The following is a 16702-nucleotide window of genomic DNA, read 5'->3' as shown; positions in this document are numbered from 1 at the left end:
TAGCCAGGTTCTGAGCTGGGATGGGGCAGTGAGCTAAATAACGGTGATGGATCAAGCCCTGATCTTTGGACTGGGTAAGAGTGGTCTGCTTAATTCAGACACTCTGTTCATCACCACCCCCTTTTCTGAATCGTTTTTGGCCACTATAGGTGTGGCAGGGTATACTCAGACATGAGTCCCTTGCTCACTGCTCTATCAGGATTCAAGCAAGCCGGGCCGACGACGCCTGAAATGGCAGAAACCGGTCCCCGGAAGCTTGTCTCCTTTCTGGTGAAGAATTGGCTTGGTAGTTTGGTCTGCCCTGTTCCCATGATGCACTGGGCCAGGGACAGACTAATTTGCATATAGCCAGGTTCTGAGCTGGGATGGGGCAGTGAGCTAAATAACGGTGATGGATCAAGCCCTGATCTTTGGACTGGGTAAGAGTGGTCTGCTTAATTCAGACACTCTGTTCATCACCACCCCCTTTTCTGAATCGTTTTTGGCCACTATAGGTGTGGCAGGGTATACTCAGACATGAGTCCCTTGCTCACTGCTCCATCAGGATTCAAGCAAGCCGGGCCGACGACGCCTGAAATGGCAGAAACCGGTCCCCGGAAGCTTGTCTCCTTTCTGGTGAAGAATTGGCTTGGTAGTTTGGTCTGCCCTGTTCCCATGATGCACTGGGCCAGGGACAGACTAATTTCCATATAGCCAGGTTCTGAGCTGGGATGGGGCAGCGAGCTAAATAACGGTGATGGATCAAGCCCTGATCTTTGGACTGGGTAAGAGTGGTCTGCTTAATTCAGACACTCTGTTCATCACCACCCCCTTTTCTGAATCGTTTTTGGCCACTATAGGTGTGGCAGGGTAGACTCAGACATGAGTCCCTTGCTCACTGCTCCATCAGGATTCAAGCAAGCCGGGCCGACGACGCCTGAAATGTCAGAAACCGGTCCCCGGAAGCTTGTCTCCTTTCTGATGAAGAATTGGCTTGGTAGTTTGGTCTGCCCTGTTCCCATGATGCACTGGGCCAGGGACAGACTAATTTGCATATAGCCAGGTTCTGAGCTGGGATGGGGCAGTGAGCTAAATAACGGTGATGGATCAAGCCCTGATCTTTGGACTGGGTAAGAGTGGTCTGCTTAATTCAGACACTCTGTTCATCACCACCCCCTTTTCTGAATCGTTTTTGGCCACTATAGGTGTGGCAGGGTATACTCAGACATGAGTCCCTTGCTCACTGCTCCATCAGGATTCAAGCAAGCCGGGCCGACGACGCCTGAAATGGCAGAAACCGGTCCCCGGAAGCTTGTCTCCTTTCTGGTGAAGAATTGGCTTGGTAGTTTGGTCTGCCCTGTTCCCATGATGCACTGGGCCAGGGACAGACTAATTTGCATATAGCCAGGTTCTGAGCTGGGATGGGGCAGTGAGCTAAATAACGGTGATGGATCAAGCCCTGATCTTTGGACTGGGTAAGAGTGGTCTACTTAATTCAGACACTCTGTTCATCACCACCCCCTTTTCTGAATCGTTTTTGGCCACTATAGGTGTGGCAGGGTACACTCAGACATGAGTCCCTTGCTCACTGCTCCATCAGGATTCAAGCAAGCCGGGCCGACGACGCCTGAAATGGCAGAAACCGGTCCCCGGAAGCTTGTCTCCTTTCTGGTGAAGAATTGGCTTGGTAGTTTGGTCTGCCCTGTTCCCATGATGCACTGGGCCAGGGACAGACTAATTTGCATATAGCCAGGTTCTGAGCTGGGATGGGGCAGTGAGCTAAATAACGGTGATGGATCAAGCCCTGATCTTTGGACTGGGTAAGAGTGGTCTGCTTAATTCAGACACTCTGTTCATCACCACCCCCTTTTCTGAATCGTTTTTGGCCACTATAGGTGTGGCAGGGTATACTCAGACATGAGTCCCTTGCTCACTGCTCCATCAGGATTCAAGCAAGCCGGGCCGACGACGCCTGAAATGGCAGAAACCGGTCCCCGGAAGCTTGTCTCCTTTCTGGTGAAGAATTGGCTTGGTAGTTTGGTCTGCCCTGTTCCCATGATGCACTGGGCCAGGGACAGACTAATTTGCATATAGCCAGGTTCTGAGCTGGGATGGGGCAGTGAGCTAAATAACGGTGATGGATCAAGCCCTGATCTTTGGACTGGGTAAGAGTGGTCTGCTTAATTCAGACACTCTGTTCATCACCACCCCCTTTTCTGAATCGTTTTTGGCCACTATAGGTGTGGCAGGGTAGACTCAGACATGAGTCCCTTGCTCACTGCTCCATCAGGATTCAAGCAAGCCGGGCCGACGACGCCTGAAATGTCAGAAACCGGTCCCCGGAAGCTTGTCTCCTTTCTGATGAAGAATTGGCTTGGTAGTTTGGTCTGCCCTGTTCCCATGATGCACTGGGCCAGGGACAGACTAATTTGCATATAGCCAGGTTCTGAGCTGGGATGGGGCAGTGAGCTAAATAACGGTGATGGATCAAGCCCTGATCTTTGGACTGGGTAAGAGTGGTCTGCTTAATTCAGACACTCTGTTCATCACCACCCCCTTTTCTGAATCGTTTTTGGCCACTATAGGTGTGGCAGGGAATACTCAGACATGAGTCCCTTGCTCACTGCTCCATCAGGATTCAAGCAAGCCGGGCCGACGACGCCTGAAATGGCAGAAACCGGTCCCCGGAAGCTTGTCTCCTTTCTGGTGAAGAATTGGCTTGGTAGTTTGGTCTGCCCTGTTCCCATGATGCACTGGGCCAGGGACAGACTAATTTGCATATAGCCAGGTTCTGAGCTGGGATGGGGCAGTGAGCTAAATAACGGTGATGGATCAAGCCCTGATCTTTGGACTGGGTAAGAGTGGTCTACTTAATTCAGACACTCTGTTCATCACCACCCCCTTTTCTGAATCGTTTTTGGCCACTATAGGTGTGGCAGGGTACACTCAGACATGAGTCCCTTGCTCACTGCTCCATCAGGATTCAAGCAAGCCGGGCCGACGACGCCTGAAATGGCAGAAACCGGTCCCCGGAAGCTTGTCTCCTTTCTGGTGAAGAATTGGCTTGGTAGTTTGGTCTGCCCTGTTCCCATGATGCACTGGGCCAGGGACAGACTAATTTGCATATAGCCAGGTTCTGAGCTGGGATGGGGCAGTGAGCTAAATAAAGGTGATGGATCAAGCCCTGATCTTTGGACTGGGTAAGAGTGGTCTGCTTAATTCAGACACTCTGTTCATCACCACCCCCTTTTCTGAATCGTTTTTGGCCACTATAGGTGTGGCAGGGTATACTCAGACATGAGTCCCTTGCTCACTGCTCCATCAGGATTCAAGCAAGCCGGGCCGACGACGCCTGAAATGGCACAAACCGGTCCCCGGAAGCTTGTCTCCTTTCTGGTGAAGAATTGGCTTGGTAGTTTGGTCTGCCCTGTTCCCATGATGCACTGGGCCAGGGACAGACTAATTTGCATATAGCCAGGTTCTGAGCTGGGATGGGGCAGTGAGCTAAATAACGGTGATGGATCAAGCCCTGATCTTTGGACTGGGTAAGAGTGGTCTGCTTAATTCAGACACTCTGTTCATCACCACCCCCTTTTCTGAATCGTTTTTGGCCACTATAGGTGTGGCAGGGTAGACTCAGACATGAGTCCCTTGCTCACTGCTCCATCAGGATTCAAGCAAGCCGGGCCGACGACGCCTGAAATGTCAGAAACCGGGCCCCGGAAGCTTGTCTCCTTTCTGATGAAGAATTGGCTTGGTAGTTTGGTCTGCCCTGTTCCCATGATGCACTGGGCCAGGGACAGACTAATTTGCATATAGCCAGGTTCTGAGCTGGGATGGGGCAGTGAGCTAAATAACGGTGATGGATCAAGCCCTGATCTTTGGACTGGGTAAGAATGGTCTGCTTAATTCAGACACTCTGTTCATCACCACCCCCTTTTCTGAATCATTTTTGGCCACTATAGGTGTGGCAGGGTATACTCAGACATGAGTCCCTTGCTCACTGCTCCATCAGGATTCAAGCAAGCCGGGCCGACGACGCCTGAAATGGCAGAAACCGGTCCCCGGAAGCTTGTCTCCTTTCTGGTGAAGAATTGGCTTGGTAGTTTGGTCTGCCCTGTTCCCATGATGCACTGGGCCAGGGACAGACTAATTTGCATATAGCCAGGTTCTGAGCTGGGATGGGGCAGTGAGCTAAATAACGGTGATGGATCAAGCCCTGATCTTTGGACTGGGTAAGAGTGGTCTGCTTAATTCAGACACTCTGTTCATCACCACCCCCTTTTCTGAATCGTTTTTGGCCACTATAGGTGTGGCAGGGTAGACTCAGACATGAGTCCCTTGCTCACTGCTCCATCAGGATTCAAGCAAGCCGGGCCGACGACGCCTGAAATGGCAGAAACCGGTCCCCGGAAGCTTGTCTCCTTTCTGGTGAAGAATTGGCTTGGTAGTTTGGTCTGCCCTGTTCCCATGATGTACTGGGCCAGGGACAGACTAATTTGCATATAGCCAGGTTCTGAGCTGGGATGGGGCAGTGAGCTAAATAACGGTGATGGATCAAGCCCTGATCTTTGGACTGGGTAAGAGTGGTCTGCTTAATTCAGACACTCTGTTCATCACCACCCCCTTCTCTGAATCGTTTTTGGCCACTATAGGTGTGGCAGGGTATACTCAGACATGAGTCCCTTGCTCACTGCTCCATCAGGATTCAAGCAAGCCGGGCCGACGACGCCTGAAATGGCAGAAACCGGTCCCCGGAAGCTTGTCTCCTTTCTGGTGAAGAATTGGCTTGGTAGTTTGGTCTGCCCTGTTCCCATGATGCACTGGGCCAGGGACAGACTAATTTGCATATAGCCAGGTTCTGAGCTGGGATGGGGCAGTGAGCTAAATAACGGTGATGGATCAAGCCCTGATCTTTGGACTGGGTAAGAGTGGTCTGCTTAATTCAGACACTCTGTTCATCACCACCCCCTTTTCTGAATCGTTTTTGGCCACTATAGGTGTGGCAGGGTATACTCAGACATGAGTCCCTTGCTCACTGCTCCATCAGGATTCAAGCAAGCCGGGCCGACGACGCCTGAAATGGCAGAAACCGGTCCCCGGAAGCTTGTCTCCTTTCTGGTGAAGAATTGGCTTGGTAGTTTGGTCTGCCCTGTTCCCATGATGCACTGGGCCAGGGACAGACTAATTTGCATATAGCCAGGTTCTGAGCTGGGATGGGGCAGTGAGCTAAATAACGGTGATGGATCAAGCCCTGATCTTTGGACTGGGTAAGAGTGGTCTGCTTAATTCAGACACTCTGTTCATCACCACCCCCTTTTCTGAATCGTTTTTGGCCACTATAGGTGTGGCAGGGTATACTCAGACATGAGTCCCTTGCTCACTGCTCCATCAGGATTCAAGCAAGCCGGGCCGACGACGCCTGAAATGGCAGAAACCGGTCCCCGGAAGCTTGTCTCCTTTCTGGTGAAGAATTGGCTTGGTAGTTTGGTCTGCCCTGTTCCCATGATGCACTGGGCCAGGGACAGACTGATTTGCATATAGCCAGGTTCTGAGCTGGGATGGGGCAGTGAGCTAAATAACGGTGATGGATCAAGCCCTGATCTTTGGACTGGGTAAGAGTGGTCTGCTTAATTCAGACACTCTGTTCATCACCACCCCCTTTTCTGAATCGTTTTTGGCCACTATAGGTGTGGCAGGGTATACTCAGACATGAGTCCCTTGCTCACTGCTCCATCAGGATTCAAGCAAGCCGGGCCGACGACGCCTGAAATGGTAGAAACCGGTCCCCGGAAGCTTGTCTCCTTTCTGGTGAAGAATTGGCTTGGTAGTTTGGTCTGCCCTGTTCCCATGATGCACTGGGCCAGGGACAGACTAATTTGCATATAGCCAGGTTCTGAGCTGGGATGGGGCAGTGAGCTAAATAACGGTGATGGATCAAGCCCTGATCTTTGGACTGGGTAAGAGTGGTCTGCTTAATTCAGACACTCTGTTCATCACCACCCCCTTTTCTGAATCGTTTTTGGCCACTATAGGTGTGGCAGGGTAGACTCAGACATGAGTCCCTTGCTCACTGCTCCATCAGGATTCAAGCAAGCCGGGCCGACGACGCCTGAAATGGCAGAAACCGGTCCCCGGAAGCTTGTCTCCTTTCTGGTGAAGAATTGGCTTGGTAGTTTGGTCTGCCCTGTTCCCATGATGCACTGGGCCAGGGACAGACTAATTTGCATATAGCCAGGTTCTGAGCTGGGATGGGGCAGTGAGCTAAATAACGGTGATGGATCAAGCCCTGATCTTTGGACTGGGTAAGAGTGGTCTGCTTAATTCAGACACTCTGTTCATCACCACCCCCTTTTCTGAATCGTTTTTGGCCACTATAGGTGTGGCAGGGTACACTCAGACATGAGTCCCTTGCTCACTGCTCCATCAGGATTCAAGCAAGCCGGGCCGACGACGCCTGAAATGGCAGAAACCGGTCCCCGGAAGCTTGTCTCCTTTCTGGTGAAGAATTGGCTTGGTAGTTTGGTCTGCCCTGTTCCCATGATGCACTGGGCCAGGGACAGACTAATTTGCATATAGCCAGGTTCTGAGCTGGGATGGGGCAGTGAGCTAAATAACGGTGATGGATCAAGCCCTGATCTTTGGACTGGGTAAGAGTGGTCTGCTTAATTCAGACACTCTGTTCATCACCACCCCCTTTTCTGAATCGTTTTTGGCCACTATAGGTGTGGCAGGGTATACTCAGACATGAGTCCCTTGCTCACTGCTCCATCAGGATTCAAGCAAGCCGGGCCGACGACGCCTGAAATGGCAGAAACCGGTCCCCGGAAGCTTGTCTCCTTTCTGGTGAAGAATTGGCTTGGTAGTTTGGTCTGCCCTGTTCCCATGATGCACTGGGCCAGGGACAGACTAATTTGCATATAGCCAGGTTCTGAGCTGGGATGGGGCAGTGAGCTAAATAACGGTGATGGATCAAGCCCTGATCTTTGGACTGGGTAAGAGTGGTCTGCTTAATTCAGACACTCTGTTCATCACCACCCCCTTTTCTGAATCGTTTTTGGCCACTATAGGTGTGGCAGGGTATACTCAGACATGAGTCCCTTGCTCACTGCTCCATCAGGATTCAAGCAAGCCGGGCCGACGACGCCTGAAATGGCAGAAACCGGTCCCCGGAAGCTTGTCTCCTTTCTGGTGAAGAATTGGCTTGGTAGTTTGGTCTGCCCTGTTCCCATGATGCACTGGGCCAGGGACAGACTGATTTGCATATAGCCAGGTTCTGAGCTGGGATGGGGCAGTGAGCTAAATAACGGTGATGGATCAAGCCCTGATCTTTGGACTGGGTAAGAGTGGTCTGCTTAATTCAGACACTCTGTTCATCACCACCCCCTTTTCTGAATCGTTTTTGGCCACTATAGGTGTGGCAGGGTATACTCAGACATGAGTCCCTTGCTCACTGCTCCATCAGGATTCAAGCAAGCCGGGCCGACGACGCCTGAAATGGTAGAAACCGGTCCCCGGAAGCTTGTCTCCTTTCTGGTGAAGAATTGGCTTGGTAGTTTGGTCTGCCCTGTTCCCATGATGCACTGGGCCAGGGACAGACTAATTTGCATATAGCCAGGTTCTGAGCTGGGATGGGGCAGTGAGCTAAATAACGGTGATGGATCAAGCCCTGATCTTTGGACTGGGTAAGAGTGGTCTGCTTAATTCAGACACTCTGTTCATCACCACCCCCTTTTCTGAATCGTTTTTGGCCACTATAGGTGTGGCAGGGTAGACTCAGACATGAGTCCCTTGCTCACTGCTCCATCAGGATTCAAGCAAGCCGGGCCGACGACGCCTGAAATGGCAGAAACCGGTCCCCGGAAGCTTGTCTCCTTTCTGGTGAAGAATTGGCTTGGTAGTTTGGTCTGCCCTGTTCCCATGATGCACTGGGCCAGGGACAGACTAATTTGCATATAGCCAGGTTCTGAGCTGGGATGGGGCAGTGAGCTAAATAACGGTGATGGATCAAGCCCTGATCTTTGGACTGGGTAAGAGTGGTCTGCTTAATTCAGACACTCTGTTCATCACCACCCCCTTTTCTGAATCGTTTTTGGCCACTATAGGTGTGGCAGGGTACACTCAGACATGAGTCCCTTGCTCACTGCTCCATCAGGATTCAAGCAAGCCGGGCCGACGACGCCTGAAATGGCAGAAACCGGTCCCCGGAAGCTTGTCTCCTTTCTGGTGAAGAATTGGCTTGGTAGTTTGGTCTGCCCTGTTCCCATGATGCACTGGGCCAGGGACAGACTAATTTGCATATAGCCAGGTTCTGAGCTGGGATGGGGCAGTGAGCTAAATAACGGTGATGGATCAAGCCCTGATCTTTGGACTGGGTAAGAGTGGTCTGCTTAATTCAGACACTCTGTTCATCACCACCCCCTTTTCTGAATCGTTTTTGGCCACTATAGGTGTGGCAGGGTATACTCAGACATGAGTCCCTTGCTCACTGCTCCATCAGGATTCAAGCAAGCCGGGCCGACGACGCCTGAAATGGCAGAAACCGGTCCCCGGAAGCTTGTCTCCTTTCTGGTGAAGAATTGGCTTGGTAGTTTGGTCTGCCCTGTTCCCATGATGCACTGGGCCAGGGACAGACTAATTTGCATATAGCCAGGTTCTGAGCTGGGATGGGGCAGTGAGCTAAATAACGGTGATGGATCAAGCCCTGATCTTTGGACTGGGTAAGAGTGGTCTGCTTAATTCAGACACTCTGTTCATCACCACCCCCTTTTCTGAATGGTAATACAATGTCACAGCCTGCCCCCTTTCCCCCTTGCACCAGCACCAGGGAATTCTGGCCAGGCCTCGTTGCAGATGATCTGAACAGTGTAGGAGACCCATGACCTTTGTCCCTGCGGAATGGCCAGGCAATTGTTCCTGCTCCATTCTTTGCATGACTCATTAATCTGACATTTACACCATCTGTAAACAAACATTGATGACTCTGCACACAAAGAAGCATAACCTCACCCTCACTCTTACCAAATGCGCAACACAGTTTCGAATGTACAATTTTTGGTCATGGTTTTGGAGAGGGCTTCAAAAGCACCATCATAAATGTATGTTCTATTGAATGAAAGGAATCTCAGCTGTGTCTCTTTGAATTTATATCATCTGCTACTGGCCAAGGCCTCGAAAAAATAACTAATATTATGAATACTGGTAAACATCACAATAACCCCTGCAGTGACAATCGGTGTTGCACAGCATTGGATCAATAATTGTGTCAAACACTCCAGAGAGTAAGTATATTTCACCGTTGGTCTGGTTAGACTGACTAATGATTAAATAAAGGATCATGTTACAACCCATACTTTGGTTCATACTTTGGTTCATAAAGCACTCCTTGGTAATGCTCCTATGTATTTCAAAAAGCGATTCAAACCCTGTTCGTTACCAAGAGAACTCGGGCTCTCATTTAGAATTTGGCAGAGAGGGTACTCAGTATGTCAGCAAAAGAGACCACCCGTCTTCGTAGCAAACATACTTACTTCGTCAGTACCTTGGAAATTTAGTAATTTGACGCCCTTCCCAATTTAGAGTGGGAGTGCTAATTTTCCTCCCACATGCCACCATCAAAATCGTGGCGGCAAGCGAAAGTAAAAACTTTTCAATGACACCATAGCATGGAAAAAAATTCCCATGGTGAGGGGGTTGTTAGTTTTTTTATTTTAAAAAAGAAAACCCCCTCTTTGGGATTTTTTTTTTTAAACAAATCAAAAGGTTGACAGACAGTAGTGTCATGTTGACAGAATCACCCGTAAGACAAGAATTGCTATGATGGCAGTCATGCCAATATAATATAAGAGGTGTACAGTGGGCCAGTGGGCATCTCTAGAGTTTGACTACTCTTTAAGGGTGGTGGGGTATTTAACGTCTGTCGCCCTGAGAGAGTAAAATTTGTACACCAAAATCTAAATCAGGGCACTAGTTACAATGACTAGACACTATTAAGGGTCTGATAAAAAAGATGTAGTGCCAGTACATTTGCTGCCAGTAAAAGCACAATTTATATGTGCATGTAAGAGATTGAATATATTCAGCCATGTGTACACTCTGTCTCTAATTTGGCAGAGCCATTCCAAAAGAAGCATACGAATTGATGGGGTGGGGGCATTTCACTGGCACAGGATCCAAACAAACTGCATTGAACATGGCATACATTTTGCCATAAAAAAAAATGCCATAAAAAAAAATTTTGTGCAGGAAAAGGTCCAGGTTGGAACGCCACCTTAAGTGTTGGGCTTACAAACATTTGGGGATAGGAGTGGTGCAGAAAATGCTGCATTACAAAAACAAGCTTAAAAGATCACCAGGAGCATAGCATTGCCAAAAACTCCAGTTGAACTGTGTGAGATCTTAGCTTCACATCCAACATGGCAGTAAGGGCAAGAACAGTAAAATCATATGATTCCATTTCCAGACACGGGTAGACAGAGCAGGGTATCTAGGTGCCAAGTACATTGACATTCCTTGGCCAGGGGAGAACAACTTTGGAACACAAAGGATGAGTGGTGAGTCCAGAGCTAAATGTTTATCACCCCAGGTTTATTTCTCTGGACAAATCCAACTGTCTCTGTTACAGTAAAAGGGAAAGCAGATCTTAGACATAAAGCAAATGCAAGGAATGAAGGATGCAGGGCCTTATTAAGACTTTGTTGGTCTGTGGACTGCCGTCCCAGTGGTGGCAGTTCTATGGCGGTGATTTGTCCGCTATATTAATAGTTGGGCAGATTGGCCTTGTGAAGACAGTGGCTGCACCGCGGGCTGGACTGCCGACACCGTCAGCACACCAACAACCACCGGGGTCACAGTTGGCGGTAGGCAGCCTCCAGTGGTTGGTACAGAGGTGCAACACTGCCGTCTGTATTATGAGTTGACTTCCCGACAAGCTGACAGTGGAGGTCAGACTGCCGCCTAAAGGTCGGCGGAAACGTAGGATTTTGAGTTCATACTAACCCCTTTCCAGTTCTTCCCAGCAGATTTTGATATGGATCCCTTGTCCAGGTCCCCTTCAACAAAGGTTTATCTTCACCGGGAGGAATATGATGCCGTCTTCAGCAAAATACAGGTAGGTGCTTTGATATCATATACCTATTACAGGGACTGCCCACATATAGGTCGAACTCCGGCAACTGGTATGTGGTATTTTTCCACATATACTATGCACATGTGTGCATTCAACACATTTGCAGTCGGAATGTACACACAAGCATTGATATATATGGAAATACATTGCCCACTGCCACTAGACTGCCACAGACACACTGCTGGGCCCTCTGGAAACTTGTAATACAGCAGTGGAAGCCCCCATGCACAGCAGTCTCCTAGTGATCGCAGATGGGCCTTCAGTGGTCAAACCACCAAACTTGTAATAAGGCCCTAAGTCTGCAAGCGTGAACTGATGAAAATTCCAATTTAACCATCATGTTTGACATGCAAGGCATTTCTCTGACATAAATATGACAAACAGTAGCACCATGCACACAGAGGTGACATGCAGATATATTGGATGTGATGGGAAAGCACTGCAAACATGCATGATGCCAACAATGCAGACATACTCACAGGGACATGTCAGGGTCATCTAAAAACATTGATAAACACATTTCCAAACAATGGAAGACCTCAAATAATGGTAACACCAGGGCCTATGACAAACAGAGGTGAATACAAATTAATAATATATAACCACATCGTACAGTAAATACATCGGTGAAAGCATGTCATACCCTAAAAAACTTCATGCAAAATGTTAAAAACAGGACAAGAAACATATTAATGATAAATGAAAAAATAGGCACGTTTCTGTTCGTCTACTTGCAGGTAATTCTTTCATAGAGGTAACGAAATATGGAGGCACTTACCAGGAACACCACTGAAAGAACTGTCTAGCACCTCTCTGAGCAGAGCTGCATCTATTACAGCAACAGTGGGAAGGATGACCAGGTGTACTTAGTCTACTATACATACTGTGCCACCATAGAAGGTAATGGTTGTAAAGCACTGTCCAGAAAGTAGCCAGACACAATTCTGGCCACTCATACATTTTGTGACTGCTGTCAGGGTCACCACCCTCATGATGAGTGCAACAATTTAAGGCGAAGGTTCAACAATATGGATCCCATCTGCTAGGGGGTGTTACAAGCATACACAACTTTTAGGCTATCGTCCAAAGAATGTCTCTGTAATATAGACTATAGAAAGAGAACGGTGAGGGTACTAGAATCGTGTGCACAGCAGCATATTACTAGCAAATATTGTCCATCTATTCAAAATAAGCAGATACTCAACTTTGAGCAGCCCACCGCAAGTGCTGCTGAACAAAGAACAGAAAATGTAAACAAAGGAGTATCTCAAGTGTAAAGATTTAAGCAACACATTTTTGCCATTGAATCATAGTCCAAAACCAGTGATGAAAAAATATCCACATGCGTGTGTGTGTTCTTCTTAAATTCAACTTTAATATTTCTTATGAAGAAAATACAGCCAGAAAATACAGCTTACGCGTTTCGTCCCTTCAGGGACATCATCAGGGCTGTAAAAATACAAAAGAAAAAGATATAACTAATGATTTATGTGATTTTCACAAAATTATTCTAATCACAATCTTTAACATGTCCTGCCTATATGCCATTCTAAACGTTATTCCGAATATCAGGTCACTTCGTCTGCCTATATAACAATCTTCTTTGTTTTCATATCACAATGCCAGAAAGCAAATAGAAAAATTAAAGAAACAGCTCCCACCTGGTAGGAAAGTCATTTGATAAAATGTTTGAGTGATTTATTAGTTGATTAAACTTATATTAACATTTTTTTAAACTAGACAGGGGGAAACTATATTCATAACTACTATCTCTTATCTGAGAAACTCAATCTCGTCACATTAAATAGATCTCACCTCACCTTTGAAATAAAATGTGTTCCCAATTCCAATCTCTGCCTCAGTTTTAGTAGAATAACTTCTTTTAATCTTGCTCTGTAGTGTGCAACAAGAATGGGCCATGGACCAGAAAATATTAAAAAAAAATGTATATTGGTTTTGTTTAACCACTGGGCTCAAGGTTAACTCTATTTAAAAAAAAAAGTTTCTGCACTCACCTATAACAATTATTAATTAACCTCCAATTTTGGTATCAATTTGTTCATTCTTCTCATACGGTCTGTGAAGTTTCACCTTTCTAAAAAATAGAATCAACAGTATTTTGTCTACAAATAAAAATTCGAACAAACTCCATTATGGTTCCACATCTCTTGACGACCTATTCACCTCTAATCAAGTCTCTAAAATACCCAAACGAATGACACTGCTTGCTCACCTTAAATTAACGCTGGCAGTTAAAGTGATCTGTGGCGATATTAATCCTGGTACAATCACCCTCATGCAATATCCAAAAGGGAACCTGATATCGTCTTATTCTCAAACTTCCTGCAACATAAACAAGATCATGAACCCTTCTTCGTTCGAGCAATCACTGCTAATTCCTTCTAAACCCGTACCCAATCCTACCTCCATGGTTTCGCACATCGATATGCCCAGCGTTTCCTCTGACGACCAGTTTGATAAATCCCGCCGTATTGTTACAGGTAGCGGTGGTGGATATTTAAAGTGTAAGCCAACCAATTAAAAGCTGTCCATTTTCCCGCGTTAAAAAGCATGTAATGCTTTCCTCGTTCTCTCTGAGGTCCGCTCCTGCGTCCCACAACCGGAAATAATATCAATAGTTTCCTGCTGCTGATATCTACCAATCAGAAGTGTATTTCAGTGTTGCACCACCATCCAGGCTATCGCCCTATGGCCCGCCCCGTGTAAACACTAAGTCTTTCTACCTCAAAAAACGGAAATGCTTCATATATACATCCTGTTTCGGAATCAACCAATCAGTGTCGCCTATTCCTGTTGTAAGAAAAATTCAGAGCTCCCGCCCAGTGTGAACGCTACGTCTCTCTACCCCGTCAATCGGAAATGGTTAATAGTTGCATCCTGTTTCGAAATCAACCAATCAGTGTCGCCGATTTCTGTTGCGAGGAAATTCAGAGCAACCGCCCCATTCTTGTACCTGTATTCGTAGTGCTAACTTATCACAACGCGTATACTCACACGCTAGATGAGAACATTTCCCCACTACTCTGAACCAAAATATTACTTGTTGTTAGTAGTTACAAGATAAAAAAGCTTTGCCTGTGCCAAAAACAATATAGCGCAGAACCCAACATCTCCATGCTTTTATTCATACTATCGTTGTTACCAATCCTGTCAGCCTGGTCTTGTAATAAAATACGAAAAGCATGCTATCAACTTGTCTCTCTGACATCAGCCCCCTACCAATACCTATGGTGACCATGCAGTACTGTAATGCTTATGACTCGTCAATGTTTCCAGTCAGATATTCTATATTCTCTAAATCACTAAGATTTCAGAAATGAGCATCATCCTCATTTGTCCCTACAGCATTTGCCCATGTACCTGTTAAGAATATCCAATACTCTTATTGACTTGCCAGTGACTTGGTGGTAGGACGAAATAATATAACTTTTGATCCTTCACTGTGAGTACACCATCCAATGCGCTATAAGAAATAAGGAAAGAGGAGGCAAGATGGATCAGTCGCTGCAGATCGGCTAAGTTAGGTTTAAATAGTGATTCTAAATTACACTATTTCTAAGGCCCAGGACTGGATAGGCACATCAGACAGTGCGACTCACAGATGGCAGAGTCCAGCAGCAGAGTTGTAGGAAGTCTTTGATAGCCCTCTGACTTCAAAAGCAGGGGGCAAGCCAGCAAACCCTTGGAGTCACCATGGGTTCAAGTGAGATGGGCCTAGTCCTTGTCCTCAGCAGAGCTGAGATCAGCAGGCAACAGGGCAGCTCAGCAAAGCAGAAGGCAGTTCCTTCAAAGAAGTAGTCATGCAAAATGGCAATCCTTATGGCACAGCAGTCCCTACTCATGGCAGAGTTCTTCACAGTTCCAGTAGTGCACAGTCTTGGTGGGACAGAGCCCCAGTACTTATACCTAAATGTGCCTTTGAAGTGGGGGTGACTTCAAAGCAGGTCTTTGAAGTGCACATGTCACCTTTCGTTCCAGTCCCTTGTGTGGGACACAGGACAGTGCCTATTGAAGTTTAAGCTTCAGCTACCCTTACCTTTTCCTATCCAGGAAGAGCTAGCAGAATGCAGATGAATGCCGATGAATGCAGATGAGTTCTCTGTCACATCCACCATTCCTATATTTATAGCTGTCTAGAGGGAATGCACAACGTGTAGTTGTCACCCACCCCAGAAGTCTAGTGGAGACAGGCTGCAAGGCACATAGAGTAGTAAGGGCAGAGAATGTCCACTGTCTAAAAGTGACATTTCGAAAATAGTAATGTTGCACCCAACTTTAACAGTAAAGAGGATTTATCATACCAATTCCAAAGAGATGAAACATGATGCAGCTACTGCTTTCCAATCAGGAATCAATCAGGAATTACAGCTTAAGAGTGTTTTAAGCAATTCCCAATACTAGCCTATGAAAGGAGTAGGCCTCACAGTAGTTTGCCACTCTCAGTACATGTAAAACTTAAAAGTACATGTTCTAAGTTTTACTTAAACAGCACCCGGCCCATAGGGCTACCTAGGGCCTACCTTAGGGGTGACTTATGTGTAATAAAAGTGGAGTTTAAGACTTGGCAAGTGGTTTTAAATGCAAGCTGAAGTGGCAGTAAACTGAACACACAGGCCTTGCAATGGCAAGCCGGTGTCATGCCTGCTTTTGCAGGTGCCTTTTTAACTGATTGCATTCAACAATTCGGGAGACATTATATATGTGCATGAAAAATTGGTTGCATTTATGGCATTGTCCTGTCAGAAGACTTTGGCTACAGTTATTATACAGCAGGATATTCTTATACTGCTGCCTTGGTATACATTCAAAGAATGGCCCTTGCTTACGGTGCACTCTCACACTGTCACCGTCATTGTGTGTGCTTTTAGTTCCTTTTCTTTTTCTTTATGTCCCTTTTCTAATTTTAGTTTTGCTTAATGCGCGTACCACGTCCTGTGGACGCATGCATTGCTGTAGGAGGTGAGGACAGGGTTGCAAGGCAATGCCTACTCCTATAAAGAGCTGCAGCACCCATGAATCGGGTGCTTGCAGTAAAGGGTTCCAGGGCTGAGCAGCACTGCAGAAACTCAAAATGCAGGTAAGGCATTTCTTCATGCATTCCTTTGTTTCTGTTCTATTATTCATACCATAACAGCCTCAGTATTGAAGGCCCGGTATCGCACCTCACCTATTGATAAGGGTGTGCTCATAGATAATTGCATAGACAGTATCACATGAGAGAAACTACGTTGTTAAAATCCTAAAGACAATCTATCCGGAGTGTATAAAGGAATGTAAACCAACGGCCTTTAATCAGAAACTCGAACTTCATGTTTTTCTGGTGACATTCTGCTCTCTGTGTCAAAGAAGTTCTTGGTCAAAAGTAAAACACAAGATTTGCGGATTAAAGGAAATTATTCTCCATGTGCCAAAGAATTTCTTGGTCAAACGAAACACACAAACTTTGCAGATTAAAGAACATTAGTTCCTGTCTAACAACTTTTAATTTGGATATCATCCTCACTGTTTCCTTTTCAGGAAAGGTCGTCATAACAGGCTGAGAAAGTAAAAGACTTGACATTAGCAGTACTACAG

At 46.8% G+C, this 16702-nt stretch overlaps 1 protein-coding gene across 3 annotated transcripts in view; it reads right to left on the bottom strand.

Moving 5' to 3' along the window:
• The window catches only part of ZNF365 (zinc finger protein 365), a 293917-nt gene that overhangs the window by 92716 nt on the left and 184499 nt on the right, over nucleotides 1–16702 (bottom strand). Inside the window, exon 4 of one of the 3 annotated variants that reach the window (XM_078640966.1) lies at nucleotides 12322–12556. The exons of the other annotated variants lie outside the window; for them this stretch is intronic. Coding sequence (XP_078497092.1) covers nucleotides 12551–12556 — 6 coding nt within the window. The 3' untranslated portion in view covers nucleotides 12322–12550. Of the gene's footprint in view, nucleotides 1–12321; nucleotides 12557–16702 lie in introns of those variants that run through there. 3 annotated transcript variants of the gene reach the window in all.

Source organism: Lissotriton helveticus, chromosome 5_1 (assembly GCF_964261635.1).
Source record: "Lissotriton helveticus chromosome 5_1, aLisHel1.1, whole genome shotgun sequence".
In the NCBI taxonomy this organism is placed as follows: Eukaryota; Metazoa; Chordata; class Amphibia; order Caudata; family Salamandridae; genus Lissotriton; species Lissotriton helveticus.
This window is presented reverse-complemented; position numbering and strand designations above follow the sequence as displayed.